The 16588-nt window shown below is 41.0% G+C and overlaps 1 protein-coding gene across 1 annotated transcript in view; it reads right to left on the minus strand.

The window, feature by feature from the left end:
• Positions 1-16588, minus strand: part of LOC122798552 (autophagy-related protein 9A-like) — a 1381959-nt gene that overhangs the window by 1111961 nt on the left and 253410 nt on the right. The window contains exon 4 of the mRNA XM_044067604.1: positions 1241-1258. Coding sequence (XP_043923539.1) covers positions 1241-1258 — 18 coding nt within the window. The remainder of the gene's footprint in view (positions 1-1240; positions 1259-16588) is intronic.

The following is a 16588-nucleotide window of genomic DNA, read 5'->3' on the forward strand; positions in this document are numbered from 1 at the left end:
TGCCATTGTCTGCCTCTGTACGATCCTTGGGATTGTCCTCTGCCCCTCGGGTGCCTGTATCTGCCTCTTTGGGGTCTGTCTGCGGCAGGAAAGGACCAGTTTTTGGAAGGCCAATTTCTACTAAAACGTGGGGGTTGTACCTGTAGAAATTCTTTCACAGTTTGCATTGATTTAGCCTTTTCCTCCATTTTCCTTAATACCTCCTCAGCATTAGAACCAAATAGTACATCCTTTTGAAGAGGAGCGTCTAGTAATTTAGCTTTGACATGATCAGGTAAGGCTTGTTCCTTAAGCCAGGCATGCCTACATATGACTGATCCTGTAACAGCAGCTCTGCATGAGGCCTCTAGAGCATCAAAACCACATTGTAAGGTATGCTTACCCACTTGTTCTGCACTATGTATCAAGTCCTGCAACTCCTTCAAATCTGGTTGTTCAGGTTGTGACATTTTACTTTTCAATTGTGATAACATAAACTGTTGGTATTTTAGCATATGAAACTGACAGTTTAAGGCCCTCATAGATAAGGTAGCCGAGGTATATACCTTTTTCCCCACCTTTCTAAGGATCTGGAATCTCTCGAAGGCAAAGGATTTTTAGCAATGGAGGCCTTAACTCCCTTGGGGCCCTGTGAGATGGTTTCTGGGTCAGCAGCATGGCTCTTGTAAAGAAATTGGTGTGAGTCAGGGACCCTGTAGTACCTGTCAGGCTTAACTGGAGCTGGAGGTAGAGAATCCGGGTTAAGGCAGGCCTCCGAGTAAACATCATCTAGAATGTCCAAGACAGGAGGTATAGCCAAAGGCCTGTGCTGAGGAAGTAAAAGAAATTCCCTGAGCCGTTTCTTAGAATCCGAATAATCCTGGCCTTGCCAGTGGAAGTGTTCCCTTAAGGTATGCAAAGTTTCCCCAAATGAGTAATCCTCAGGGGGGGATACAGAAGGAATGGACTCCTCCACATTAGAGTCTTCAAAAGGGGAGTAAGAATGTTCCTGATCATCAGAGTGCTCTGAAATAATGGAGCCCTGATCAGAGGAGGGGGAATCTTCCTCCACTCTAGGCCTTTTGTCTGGAGGGGGTTGAGAACCCCTGATAAGAGTAATTAAATCCTCAGCCATTTTAAGCATCTGTTTCTTAGGCATGGGGCCTGGAGATGGACCCTGTGCAGTTGGTCCCTTAGAGTGCATGGTTGCTTTAGACTTAGTGAAAGCCTTGATAGAAAAAGAAGAGGAAGGTCTGAAGACACCTTGAGTGGAGGTGGACCTGTCCACATTCTGAGTTTCAACTCCAACAGTGGCTTCGGTATCTGTAGTCGGGGTGTGGGCTGAGGAGCCTGCGACCTCGGGTACAGGAGACACCGTCAAAGGCAGGCCGTCGGTAGGCAGGGGCTGCGTAGGCGCCTCACTGAGAACCGGACCACGTGCAGCCGGCTTTGGCGTGGTGTCGGTAGAGGCCGTGGACCTCGAGTGTCGGTCTTTGTCTTTTCGTTTTTTAGACAAAACCGGAGTCGGAGTATCCGATGACATAGTATAGTTAAATGCTTTTCCAAAATAATGCTGGGCAAACTCCGCCCGACGCTTAATAGTGCATTTGTTGAATGTAGCACAAAAGCGGCAGGCCGAGACCTCGTGGTCAGGGCCTAAACAAGGTATACAGAGGGAATGGAAATCCTTATGCGGTATTTGCTTCCCACAAGAAATACAATTATTAACTTTGTCTGACATCGGTCTGAGGCAAGAAAAGGTTCCCCAATGGGGTACTTAGCTTTTAAGAAGACTTCGGTTTCCAAATTTTCGTAATCTCAGGAGCTGGCCGACCGGCACTTGCGAACTGCTTCTGCTTCGGGCACCGCGTGGCAAGAAAGACTGAAGAAAATGGCGTCGGCTGGTTCTTATATACCCCTGTCGCACTGACGTCAGGGAAGAAGCGACAACAACCGACGCTAGACTTTGGAATTCGGCCGACCGAGGACCCGCCTGACGGCAGGAGAATCCATATGTAAGGACTGCAGCTGTATGCACGATGAACATCCTGGTTGTTCTTAGATAGGTTACCTTAGCTGCTCTGATAACAATCCTATAGCTCCCTTTTATGGTTTGCTAGTTATTTGGGACAAGGGTCTCTTAAGCCCAATACTTGGTAAATCACCACATGGATCCATGGTCATCATCTAGCTTACCCCCTATGACACACCTAAAACCTATGCCTCTGTAACAGCAGTGTGCAACATACATGGAAACCACCCTGCCCCCCCAAAAAAAAAAAAAGTTCCTAAACTCCCCTTCCAAGTGATTTCAGGGCCATTTCTATTCTTCCAACCCTTACAAAATTTTTTTGAAAAGTTAGTTTATACTTGGATGTTAACCTATATTCAGAAATACAATATAACCCCCAACACCACAGGCAAAGCTTTTAAATAGGCAGAGCTACAATAAGCACTGAATGTCTTAACTGAGGATGTCCTACAGAACTACTGGCAAAGGCAATCTAAGAGATTCAGTCTTCAGCAGTATAAGAAAACCTTTGATCTAGTTGATCACGATCTACTAATTCACACCTCCATAGTTTTAAGAATGAGCTCAAACATTCTTGCCTGATTTCAAGACTTTTCACTCCAACAGAACTTTCTCTAAAACGTTACGCATAAATCTATCACCCAGTGTCTAGGGATACATTCTGTCACCATTTCTCTTCTCTGTTTCTGTTAGCAGACCTCTCACCAAACTTCCACAAGTGCAATATGCAGATGACATGACTGCCTCCTGATTTACCTTCTCCCACGTCATAATGAAAACAAGTTACAAAAAGACCTGGCCCTACTTTCCAATGGGGTACAGAAATAAAATCACCTCACAATAAACAAACAAGCATTTAAAGCACACACACACTATAAATAATATCTGCAACCCCTCAAAACGGTACACATCAGTACCCCCTGACTGGAACAGCCTACATAATAAGTAAAACAAACTATAAACTACAAATCACTTTTGGTACGTTTGTGTACAGTCTGATGAACATCTACACTTCTAGCATCAAATTTGCTACCAAAAGAGTCGAAATTAACAGACTACTCTTCTACTCAACAAAGATTTCTTCCTTTCTCTCACTAGAAAACAGATGGGCAATTGGTAAAAATATCAGCCAAGTACAACTGGAAAATGTCTTCCTTATCATTGCTACAGCATCAAAGAAGAGCAATTACCAACAATATTTGTACGTTTATTACACTATCTCCCCAAACACCACCACTGTCTTATTCTGGCTAAACTAACATGCCTATTTGTAAAATGGAGAACCCATCTATGACTAAGATCCCTTGTTTTCAAACTGTTAAAACTGTAATCTTTCCCCTTTTTAGCTGGCTGGATCAATCTTCCCTTCAGCACCGTCATTCCAAACACCACTGGTAAAACTGTGTATCATAGGCCATACGTTCTATTTCACTGCCCTAGAACATTGGGAATCTCTTCTTTCCAACCTAAAAAGAGTTCAGTCATACACAGAAGACAGAATGGAATTAAAAACAATTTTTTTTGGAAGGTACAAAGTAAAATTGCTTCCATACCTGATCACTGCCTTCCTAAACCCTGCCCAGAGTCACTCATTTCTTTAAAAGGCATTAGAATGTCATTCTGTATTGTCAAAGTGTAGTATCCTTTCCATCTTTCTATCCACAACCTCGTCTATCTTTTCTTCTAAACTTTTGTTACTATAAATACTGTATAGAGCTTCTCTAAAGTAGCGTTTTCAACTACCTCCCTATACCACACAATTCTATTCTGGTCATCATGTATGTATAGAAACACATCCCCTAACTACTACACTATTCTACTCTGGTCATCGTGTATGTATAAAAACACATCCCCTAACTACCACACTATTCTATTCTGGTCATCGTGTATGTACAGAAACACATCCCATAACTACCACACTATTCTACTCTGGTCATCGTGTATGTATAGAAACACATCCCATAACTACTACACTATTCTATTCTGGTCATCGTGTATGTATAGAAACACATCCCCTAACTACTACACTATTCTACTCTGGTCATCGTGTATGTATAGAAACACATCCCCTAACTACTACACTATTCTATTCTGGTCATTGTGTATGTATAGAAACACATCCCCTAACTACTACACTATTCTATTCTGGTCATCGTGTATGTATAGAAACACATCCCCTAACTACCAGACTATTCTACTCTGGTCATCGTGTATGTATAGAAACACATCCCCTATCTACTACACTATTCTATTCTGGTCATCGTGTATGTATAGAAACACATCCCCTAACTACCACAGTATTCTATTCTGGTCATCGTGTATGTATAGAAACACATCCCCTAACTACCACACTATTCTATTCTGGTCATTGTGTATGTATAGAAACACATCCCCTAACTACCACACTATTCTACTCTGGTCATCGTGTATGTATAGAAACACATCCCCTAACTACCACACTATTCTATTCTGGTCATCGTGTATGTATAGAAACATATCCACTAACTACAAATGCACTACTTATTTTGATTCTTCAATTATGTGGTCATTTTAAATGATTAAAATGTTTTGTGAAACTTTTTTATGAACTATATAACTTCTCTTGACAAAACTGCAAACGCTGAATATTTTTTCTGTCACCGTATAGACTGCATTACCAATGCTTGTCAAGTGTTGAAATGTTTTGTAATCACTGGGGTGGCCTGAAAATGGTCCAAAAATAATAAATGTTGTACCCCAGATTGCAAATGTATGCATGTAAGTAAATAAATACATAGACTGATTGGCAGGCACTCACCCAATATGTCTGGTTTATGGTGCAATATCCATGACTCCAAGAGATCTCGCTTAAAACTGAGATTGTCAGAATGCATTCATGAAATCTGAGATTTATTTAGCTACTTTGCAAATACAGCTCTGCTTAATGTATTTATAAAACTGAGACTGTCAGTTTGTGGTTCAGTGTTAAAAGGGAGAAGTTGCTTAATACATTCGTTCATATTACCAAACAACTGTTGGGGCAGATGCACTATGGCTGTGGGTTTGGGATACGAGTCAATGTCACTGGACCCAAACCATTTTAACACAGTGAAAAGTCAACACCTGACAGTTTTTAAGTCATGTGTGGGTAGGAATGTCTGTGTGTATAGTATAGAAACAAAACTCCTGACATCATCTTATTTAGTCACAGACTTGCTGGCAAGCACTGCTTCCGCAGTTTACACAGCTGAAAAGTAAAATAGTCATCAATGGTGTTACAGAATACAGAAGAAATGGCAAGTATACATCAAAGATTCAAGTCTGCCAAGACAATAAAATAAGCACAGTGAAACTAAGTGAAAACATAACTGAAAAATATGTTCATTTGTTAATATTGCACAAAATATCTACTCTGATGCCAAACAAAGCACATTTCTGTGTGCAGCAAACTCAATTTGCTGAATAAAAACTTGCTTTTAAAATGAACAGGAATGACTATTAAAAGGTGCAGTGGCTTCTTAACTTATAAATTGCCTTTTGCATGGGCTGGAAGGGAAAATATACTGGTTAAGGAAAAGGGCCCAACATCCACACTTTGCAAAGGTCAGTTTCCTGCTATGTACATATTTTAGAACACGGGCCCTGAACATGCAGGAATATTTAAATCACTGTGAGTAATCTACAAAAAAAGGCAGTGTAAGCACTTGGCTTTCCCAGGGAAAGCAATAGGGTCTAGGAAGTTTAGAATTTTTGCATGGAAGTGCTTCCACAAGTATTTTTATACTCCTGCTAAATTGAAACATACTTTTTCATCCATGTCTAGTTGCTGTTGAAATTGTGAGAATGGTGCCATAACTTTTTGGAGTTGTCCAAAACTATAATCATTAAGAGATGATCTAGACAGATTATTAGTAGCACGGACAAAAAAAATGATGATTTCAGATGGCATGAAGGTGGAGTCTTTCTGGTTTTGTAGGAGGGAGTTGGTTTGTCCCAGAGTGCCAAAGAACTTTTACTTATTTATTTAAATATATGTTTACCGGGAAAGTCCAACTTGGAATGAGACAACTTTCAGCAGAGGCTCAGACGTATGTCTTTGTAACGTGGGAGGAAACTGGAGAACCCAGAGGAAACCCACACGAATGCAAGGAGGACGCTGACAGGTGTGAGAGTAACGAACAGGTTAAAAATGAATTTCAGTGGATTTTATTCTGAAAATGTAAAATAAATATTCTGCATTTCAGTTTGTAGAGTTCACTTGGCAAAAACATATAGCTTGGCATTCATTGTTATTAGGAGTCAGAAGTAAAATATTTTATTTTTTATAAACTATGCAGTTTGTGAAATTTATTACCTACAAGCAGGTCAAGACGAAGTCTTGTATGCAGCTGAGTCTCATCAACAGGACGTGCAAGATAAGAGCAAGGCCGAAGAGTTATCCTTCAGGAGCAGAATGTTTGAAATATGTAAAACAAACTGTCAGCAGACCAGCTTCAAAAGAAAGACTTTTTATTCTGGCAAATTTTCTAAACTGCTGATACAGGCAGAAAAGACACTATAAAGACTGGGACTTTTTCTTTTGTATCAGAGACTTTGTTTTCCTATCCTTACAGATCTGATGCTGTAAGCTGAAGTACGGCTTTGTTATTTGTGTACATTTTTCATTGTTAAACTAGATGTCTACTTCATATGCACAGTAAACAAATGTCATAATAGCAAAACTGCTCAGTGTTTTCATTGAGTAAAGGTACAGACTACCTGAATAGTGTAGTACAACTTCAATTTTATAGTGGTCAGACCAGTCAAGAACAACCAGGGAGGTGACCTGCAGAGGTGCCTCTCACAGTGCGACATTCCTGCGCAGACCTTTTTTTTTTTTTTGGAGTCTACTCTTCTTTCCTAAAACTTTGTCCACTGACTGGAGGACAAACACTGCAGCGCAGTACAGTAATTCTTCTTCAGACAGTTGGTGAGATACGGACAGCAGGTCGTACTGTCAGACTTTGCTTCACCAGCATCAAGTGAAAGACAGCAGAGAAATCCTCCCATAACTGATTTTCGTGTCAAGACTGGCCACGTTGACACACAGCATAATGGAATTTTTGCAAGGGAGGAGACTAACACATTATAAGCTCAATTAGAGCAAAGGAATCTGAGGCTGCTAGAGTAGCAGATTTAGCTAATCAAAATCTTTTAAGATTACAAATCTTGTTAGAAAAATATCAATCTACAGCACTAGAAAAGTACAGTTTTGTACCTACCATAAATGTAGATGTTCGAGTGCACATACAGCTACAGTCATCACACTTGGGTTATCCTGCCGTCAGGCGGGTCCTCGGTCGGCCAAATTCCAAAGTCTAGGTCCGGCGTCGGTTGTCGTCGCTTCTTCCCTGACGTCAGTGCGGCAGGGGTATAAAAGAGGCAGCCAACGCCATTTTCTTCAGTTTTTCTTTCCCCAGATGTCAGGTGCCCCCAGAAAGGAAGGCAAAACATGATGTCATGCAAACATACATAAGTGGATAAATCAAAACAGTAGTTGCAAGCAAATACACCATAAAGGAATACCCCAAATAGGTTGTATGTTTTAAAGGTATTTGTCATAAGCCCTGTCCTAAGAGGGGATGGAGGGAGGGTAACCTGGACTGCAGCTGTATGCGCACTCGAACATCTACATTTATGGTAGGTACAAAACTGTACTATGTTCATCGTGCATACAGCTGCAGTCATCACACTTGGGTAGAATCCCAAAGCTAAGTAAGGGTGGCTGGTACTAAGCGGAATTAGGAAGGGCTAGAATGCCCTGCAGGACTGCTGTGGCAAAGATTTTGAGTATAGTGGTAGGTGGTAGTGCTTGGAGAAAGTGTGCACTGAACTCCAAGTAGCTGCTTCCAAAATGTCCTTGGTAGGGACCCCCCTGAGGAAAGCTGCTGAGGTAGCTGTAGCCCTGGTGGAGTGGGATCTGATGTATTCAGGCACTGATTTTCCATGAAATGAATAACAAAAGCGTATGCAGTGGGCTATCCATTTTGAAATAGACTGTTTGGAAATAGCCTTTCCTTGAGCACCTGTAGCATAGGACACAAAGAGCTGCTCAGATTTTCGGAATGACTTTGTTCTGTCCAAGTAATAACGAAGTTGCCTGTGAATGTCCAAGGAATGTAACAGCCTCTCTCCTTTGTTCTGTGGGTTTGGATAAAAGGTAGGTAAATGAATAGACTGATTTAAAGCCACACTGGATACTACCTTTGGCATGAAGGTAGGGTTGGTTCGTAAGGAAACCCTGTCCTGATGGAAGATGATGAATGGTTGCACAGCCATGAGGGCCTGTAGCTCCGAAACCCTGCGTGCTGAAGTAATAGCCAGAAGGAAGGCTGTTTTCCATGACAAGTATTATAGCTCTGCTGAAGAAGCCGGCTCGAAAGGAGGCAGTGTCAGCTTCTCCAATACGAAGTTGAGGTCCCAAGCTGGAGATGGTGGTTTTATATTTTTTGCCCCTCTGAGGAACTGCCTTAATAGAGGATGTGAGAATAAAGGAGGATCCGTATTGTATTGTGCTGAAATGGCTGAAGCGTGGATCTTGATGGAAGAGAAGGAGAGGCCACTGTTTAATATCTCAGTTAGGTACTGTAAAATCTGGGGTATATTTATTACCCAAGGATTCTGACCCTTTACTTGATTCCAGGAACAAAATCGTTTCCATTTGTCGGAGTAGGTTTTTCTAGTGGAGGGTCTCCTGGCCTCCAAGATGACATCCTGTACCTCCTTGGAGAGGAGAGTTTGTTGGTAAACTAAGGTATTCTCCATGCAGCTAGATTTAGCATTCTGAGCTGGCTGTGAAGGGTCTTGTAGTTGTGCCTGGACAACAGAAGAGGAACTTGAGGAAGGGTCCATGGTGGTGAGTGTGAGAGGCTCTTTAGGAGAGGAAACCAGTGCTGTCATGGCCAGTCTGGAGCAATGAGAATCATTCGCGGCCTCTCTGCTCTGGTTTTTAGTAGGAATTTGGCCAGTAGAGGTAGAGGCGGGAAGGCATAGGCTGTCAATGCTGTCCAATTGAAAGAGAGTGTGTCCACTTTCCAGGCCTGTGGATGATAGGTCCTTGAGCAGAATTTTTCCAACTGGTAATTTCTGTGGGTAGCAAATAGATCTATGTCTGGCTGACCCCATGCCTGAGTTATCTTTGAGAAGACTTGAGGATGCAACTTCCATTCGTGTGGGTCTGTCATTTTTTTGCTTAAGTTGTCTGCCAGTGTGTTTTCCTTCCCTGGCAGGAATTGTGCCTGTAGTTGAATTTGTAATTCCAGTGCTGTGTTCCACTGTGTCATGGCTTGCCTGCACAGGGGGTATGAATGCGTTCCCCCCTGTTTGTTTATGTACCACATCACTGTGGTGTTGTCTGTCCTTATTAATAGCTGGCCTGGATGCAGCAAGTCTTTGAAGGTCATAAGAGCATTTTGCACGGCTAGCATCTCCTTTTGGTTGATGTGTATGTGCATCTCTTTTTGGGACCATTTTCCCTGAATACACTGACCTGCCATGTGTGCTCCCCAGGCGTAGTCTGAGGCGTCTGTTGTGATGATTTGAGTTGCTTGTGGTAAAGTGAAAGGAAGACCTGTGTTTCTTTTGCATGCTTGGGCCCACCACAAAAATTCCTTTTGAAGGCATGGAATGAGTGGTATAATTGTTTCCAAGCTGTGGCTGTGCTGAGACCATAAGTTTTTTAGGTACCATTGTAGTTTCCTCATATGCAGCTTTGCAAATGGTATTAGTAAGATGCAAGATGCCATGAACCCCAGAGCCTGCAGGATTTTCCTTGCAGTTAGCCTGGTTAAAGTTGCCATTTTGTTGTAGTATTGAGACAGTTGCCCTTGTTTGTCTGGCGTGAGGTAGGCCATCTGGGTTGTTGTATTTAAGCTGGCACCCAGGAAAATTATCTGTTGAGAAGGTATTATCTTTGATTTCTTTTTGTTTACCGTGTATCCCAAGCAGTTTAACAGATATATTACAAACGCCAGATGTTGCAGTAGAAGGTCCTTTCTGTCTGCTTGGATCAGGCAGTCGTCCAGATATGGGTAGATTTGGATTCCTCGTTGTCTGCAGAAGGCAATTACTGATGCCAGGCATTTCGTAAACACTCTGGGCGCAGTAGATAAGCCAAAGGGCAATGCAGAGAATTGGTAATTGGTTGAACCTGCAAGAAATCTGAGGTATCTTCTGCAATCTTGTCTGATAGGGACACGCACATATGCCTCCTTGAGGTCCAACGTTACCAGCCAAGACTCCTTGCCCAGCATGGGAAGAAGCTGCTGTAATGTGAGCATCTTGAATTTTGGTACCTCTAGATATGTGTTTAGAATAGATAGGTCTAAGATGGGTCTCCAATCTTTGTCCTTCCTTGGTACCAGAAATAGTCTTGAATAAAAACCTTGACCTTGTTCTTTTGCAGGTACCTCTTGAATTGCTTTCATATCCATGAGAGTGGAAATTTGCCTTTGTGCCTCTGCCCATTGATTTTGTGGCAGGTTTGACATGCCTCTCATTTTTGGAAGGGTGTGAAAGTGGAACTTGTAGCCTCTGTCTATAATATCCAGAATCCATTTGCCCTGTGTAACAATGTGCCGGTTTTATGAAAATAAGGCCAGTTTTCCGCCCAAAGGTGCTGCCATTATATCTTTGTTTGGCAGGCATAGGGGAAAGTTATTGCATCTGTTTTCTAAATGACTGTGGTCTGTCTTCTCCACCTCTGGGGGTTGGTGTTTGCCACTGTCTAGCTCTGTAAGATCCTTGAGGTCGTCCTCTACCCCTTGGGCATCTGTATCTGCCCCTTTGGGGTCTGTCCGTGGCTGGAAAGGACCAATTTTTTGAAGGCCAGTTTATGCTGAAGCGTGGAGGCTGCACCTGCAAGAAATCTTTAACTGTTTGCATAGATTTTGTTTTTTCCTCCATTTTCTTTAGTACCTCCTCAGCTTTAACACTGAACAATACATCTTTTTGTAGTGGTGCATCTAATAACTTAGCTTTGACATGATCTGGTAAGGTTTGCTCATTGAGCCAAGCATGCCTACATATGACGGACCCTGTGACAGCGGCTCTGCATGAGGCCTCTAAAGCATCAAAACCACACTGCAAGGTATGTTTCCCCACTTGTTCTGCTCCATGCAACAAATCCTGCAACTCTTTCAAGTCTGGTTGTTCTGTTTGTGTCATTTTGCCTTTCAGCTGAGATAGCAAGAACTGTTGGTATTTTAACATATGAAATTGATTAAAGTGGCTGAGGTATACACCTTTTCCCCCCACCTTTCTAATGCTCTAGAATCTCTCTCTGAAGGCAAAGGGTTTTTAGCAGTAGAGGCCTTAATCCCCTTGGGACCCTGTGAAATTGTTTTTGGGTCAGCAGCATGGCTTTTATAAAGGAACTGGTGAGAATCAGGAACCCGGCAATATCTGTCTGGTATAACAGGGGCTGGAGGTAATGAGTCTGGATTAAGACTGGCTTCTGCGTACACATCATCCAAAATATCTAAGACAGGAGGAATAGCCAGGGGCCTGTGCTGGGGTAGTAGAAATTCCCTGAGCCTTTTCTTGGAATCTGAGTAATCTTGGCCTTCCCAGTGGAAGTGCTCTCTCAGTGTATGCAGGGTTTCCCCAAAAGAGAAGTCCTCAGGGGGGGAGACTGAGGGAATAGACTCCTCAGCATCCGAATCTTCAAATGGGGAATAGGAGTAATCCTGGTCCTCAGAATGGTCTGAAGTAAGAGAAGCCTGGTCTGAGGAAGGGTAGTCTTCCTCCAACCTGGGTCTTTTGTCTGAGGGGGGTTGAGAACCCCTGATAACAGTAATCAAATCCTCAGCCATTTTAAGCATCTGTTTTTTAGGCATGGGGCCTTGAGAGGGGGTCTGAGGCCCTGTTTTTTTAATTTTCATTGCAGCTTTAGATTTAGTAAATGTTTTAAAAGAGGAGGTAGGCCTGAAAACGCCTTCAGAAATGGCAGGCCTGGCTAAAATTTCGGTTTCCCCGCCAAGATTGGCATCGGTATCTGCAGTGGGAATGGAGACAGAGGATCCTGCGGCCTCAGGTACTGAAGTCGCCGGTAAAATAGTTTCATCGGTAGTCAGGGGCTGCGTAGGCGCCTCGCTGAGAACCGGAGAACCGGTAGTCGGCCTAAGCGTGATCTCAGTACTCGGTGCAGGCCTCGGATGCCTATCTTTATCCTTGCGTCTTTTGCCTAAAACTGGCGTCGGAGCATCCGACAACATGATATAATTAAACTTTTTGCCAAAATAATGAAGGGCGAACTCCGCCCGGCGCTTAATAGTGCGCTTGTTAAACCTAGCACAAAAACGGCAGGCCGAGACGTCATGTTCTGGCCCTAAGCAAGGTATACAGTAAGAGTGAAAATCCTTATGCGGTATTTGCTTCCCACAAGAAATGCAATTATTAACTTTGTCTGACATCGGTCTGAGGCAAGAAAAGTTTCCCCAATGGGGTACTTGGCTTTAAAAAAGACTTCGGCTGAAATACTGTTAGTAAATCTCAGGAGCTGGCCGACCGGCACTTGCGAACTGCTTCTGCTTCGGGCACCCGCGGCAAGAAAGACTGGAGAAAATGGTGTCCGCTGCCTCTTTTATACCCCTGCCGCACTGATGTCAGGGAAGAAGCGACGACAACCGACGCCGGACCTAGACTTTGGAATTCGGCCGACCGAGGACCCGCCTGACGGCAGGATAACCCAAGTGTGATGACTGCAGCTGTATGCACGGTGAACATCTGCTGTTACCAGTCCTGTCATAAACTTCAGCAGAAAAAACAGCTGAGGCCATCATCAGTCTAGGATGTTAGAAACTCTCCCTAAGTGGGATGAACACAAGGGTATTTTTAATAACATGATTACATTTGAAGCTTGGGTTCTTAAAACTGTAGGCACTGTATGCAACGATACACTTGAACGTTGCTTCTAAATTTTATTCCTCAGCATTTCATGACTTATATACTGCAAAAGTGGCATAAAACCACTGCACATTACAAAACAGATAAGAACAGAGATGAGGTTCATGGTGAACTGACAAAAGGATTTAATAAACTTCTAAGACACAGAGTGAGTTCAAAAAGTTCAGATAACATATGCAAACACTTTTTCAGAAGTGCATAAGAGCTTTAAAGTCAGCAGAACAGAATACTGACAAATATTAAAGGAACAGCAGTTAACTATGCTGATAAATAATTTACGATGTACTATTCTACCTTTCGAAAATGGCTAAGAGTACACAGCACAAACTTTAATTCAGTTACAGCAAGGCACTTAAATAGTAATAACAATACAGTTCTAGGCCATAAAAATTAAATGAGAGTAGTTAAACGTAGTAAAGACGATGTCAGAAGACTGACATACATGCATTTTCTTTTCACCTAAAGTGCAGCAAAAGGCACACAACAGCAAATGTAAATCACGTAAATATATTTGTTTTAAGCATGTGTTAGTCAAGTCAATATCTCTTTTGTTTCTTACAATATTTTGTAATTGTATAATAGCATAAAGAAATAGCAGACTCCAGCAAAAACAGTATTCAAAAGCAATATTATGCATAGTTAAGCAAGTTAATGTTTATTACAACTGCATTCTAGTATGGTATGCAGTTAAAATAAATTATGCAGGTCCCTTTACAAAAAGGGAGGGTACAAATAGCTACAGTATAGGTAACAGCAAGGGAATATCACCCATGCATTCAAAACCTTTTGGCCATTTACTGGGGTTTAAAACAAACTGGATACTTAACACCTTTTTCCAAAGACATGACAGTACAGACACCACATTATGCCATACAGGGTTTTGTAAATGAGACACAGTTAAACTGATTGATGACATCAGTGAAGCAGTGTTTGCAAAATGGTTGGCATTATTTAGTGTCAAGCAAGTTACAATAAAGGCAGGAGGTAAGTATTACTTATCTAACTTCATGGGATATGAAGGAAAAATTTTTCAGACAGTGCATACGTAGTTAATTCTCTGTGGCTGCATATGTCTACATAGGCAAGGAGAGGGTTTGTTGATAATATGGGCAAACCACTCAAGCATGCTTCTGTGTTACAGAATATTTGAAATTTGGTTCATAGTCAGTTCCTTGTGGGTTGCTACAGAACCTTAACAGTAAAAGCTCATCAAAAAGCTACAAATAAAATGTTTCAGTTAAATAACTATGCGGATCAGATGGCAAAAAAGGCAGCCAAGGAAGGAATGAAATTGTATCCTACAGAACACCTTTCTGATGTACCAGATAAAACCACTGCAGTACATACCATACAGACATTTTCAGCTCAGAATTTGCAGCATGATTTGCTACAGATCCAAAGTAAGTTTGGACTGCAGGAAGAATTAGAAAAACGTACTCTTGTAGGAAAAAGTCCAGGGCAATATTGTGCAAAATGTTTTGAAGACGGTTCTAGTCTTCCTTATGTACCATACCAACAGGCACGACAGTTAGTGAAATTTAATCATCAGGTACTGGGACATGTGGGTACACAAAAGTTATGGGCCATTGTAAAGAGCAAGTACTGGCATCCACAGTTAAAGAAAATCTGCGATTTAGTGCATGCTGAATGCTTAATATGTTTGCAAGTTAATACTCAATTAAAAAAGCCACAGTTACTAAGGGTAACTCCAGCAGATGAAAATTTTACTACTGGAGTTTCTGTAATAAGTACTAATACCACAGTCATTACAAGCAGCATAACAGTGGGCATATGTTCTATCAATATTAACAGGTAAACCTACCTCTATACATACATTCCACTTAGTTAAAATCCCTTCTACCTGTAAAAAAGTAGGTAGACAGTATCAAAAAGTTGTGGTACATTTTAACATCACATTCCCAGATACAGGCAAGTGCCGATAAAAAGGGCATGGTATGACACTTTGCTGGGAGGTTTGGGTAACGAAATGGGGGCTCTTAATGCAGCTAATATTAAAATTCTAACTAATCGTTTAAAAGTAGTGGGGAAAGATATCTCTCAGATTGTACATTTACAAGCATCTTGGAATACAGAGATATGGAAAACACATTTGCACCACATAAATCATCAGCAGCAATTTTTAGGCAATTATGATGCTATGCAGCTACATCACTTGAAATGTGATGGTAACATGACAATTTTTGTAAACTGGACAAAATGCACTACGCAATCTTTGTATGTGAAAATTAAAAAAAAAAATAATGTACATATTGAACTGTTACAAAATGAAAATGTTTGGTGACAATTGTTTAACAAATGGATACCGGATACAGATTGGATTAAACTATTTACTGATGTAACATATTGTAATCCACAGTACTGTAAAGGGCAATTCTTACATTATAATGTTACCGATACCACTGTTATGTGTCAATTTACGGTATTACCAATGATATTTCTCACACCAGAAGGGTATGAGTATTGGTTGCCACAATTTGAAGGTAATCATATAGATATTAGGGAAAAACACATAAAACTGAGTATTGTACACAGACTCAAAATGGATTAATTTGTGGACAGCATTTGCCTGTCTATGAACCATGCTTATTGCAGCATTCTGTTAATTTATGCAAATGGACCATTATGCCTTCTTCTTTACAAATATTTATAAAAGTGGCTCCACAGCATATTTGTCTGGTTACAGATCAAGATGTAGGTCATAATATAAAATTACCTTTTGTAGGATGTTTATCACATACTGATTTCCTTAAATGGAATAATCAGAGGTATGTGTTTACTGAAACCATAGAAGTAAATACTTCCAAGGATTGGAATTATGACAATACAGCTTTCCAATATATCTGTATCTTTGGATAATTTAAAAAACATAATGAACAATACTAAGATTCTCAGAGAGTATTTGGAAAAAAGAAATAAAAGTATTCTGTATTATGAGGCATTAAGCATCACTGCAAAGGACAAACTACTTTGTTTGGCTGAAAAGACCAAAAAAGACACTGCTCACAACTGGTGGGATATCTTTACTGGTTGGTCAAAACCAAGAAAAAAACTGTTAAGTTGGTTGATACATCCTGTATTAGCAGTGTTAGGCATTATAGTCATATTAATTATCTGGAATTGCTATCTAAGTTGCCATTTGCAGAAAACGTATAGAATCCAACAAATTATGATGGTTAACCTAGGTAAATTGGAAAGGTCCAAATCGAAAATGGACAGTCATTTTCCGCTTTTTAATTAAAGAGGGAATTGTGAGATTAACGAACAGGTTAAAAATGGATTTCAGTGGATTTTATTCTGAAAATGTAAAATAAATACTCTGCATTTCAGTTTGTAGAGTGCGCTTGGCAAAAACATATAGCTTGGCATTCACTGTTATTAGGAGTCAGAAGTATAATATTTTATCTTTTATAAACTATGCAGTTTGTGAAATATATTATCTACAAGCAGGTCAAGACAAACTCTTGTATGCAGCTGCGTCTTGTCAACAGGACATGCAAGATAAGAGCAAGGTTGAGGAGTTATCCTTCAGGAACAGAATGTTTGAAATATGGAAAACAAACTGTCAACAGACCAGCTTCAAAAGAAAGACTTACGATTCTGGCAAATTCTCGAAACTGATGAAAACACAATTTA

The sequence above is a fragment of the Protopterus annectens genome, chromosome 3.part1, assembly GCF_019279795.1.
Source record: "Protopterus annectens isolate FY-2018-M chromosome 3.part1, PAN1.0, whole genome shotgun sequence".
Taxonomy (NCBI): Eukaryota; Metazoa; Chordata; order Ceratodontiformes; family Protopteridae; genus Protopterus; species Protopterus annectens.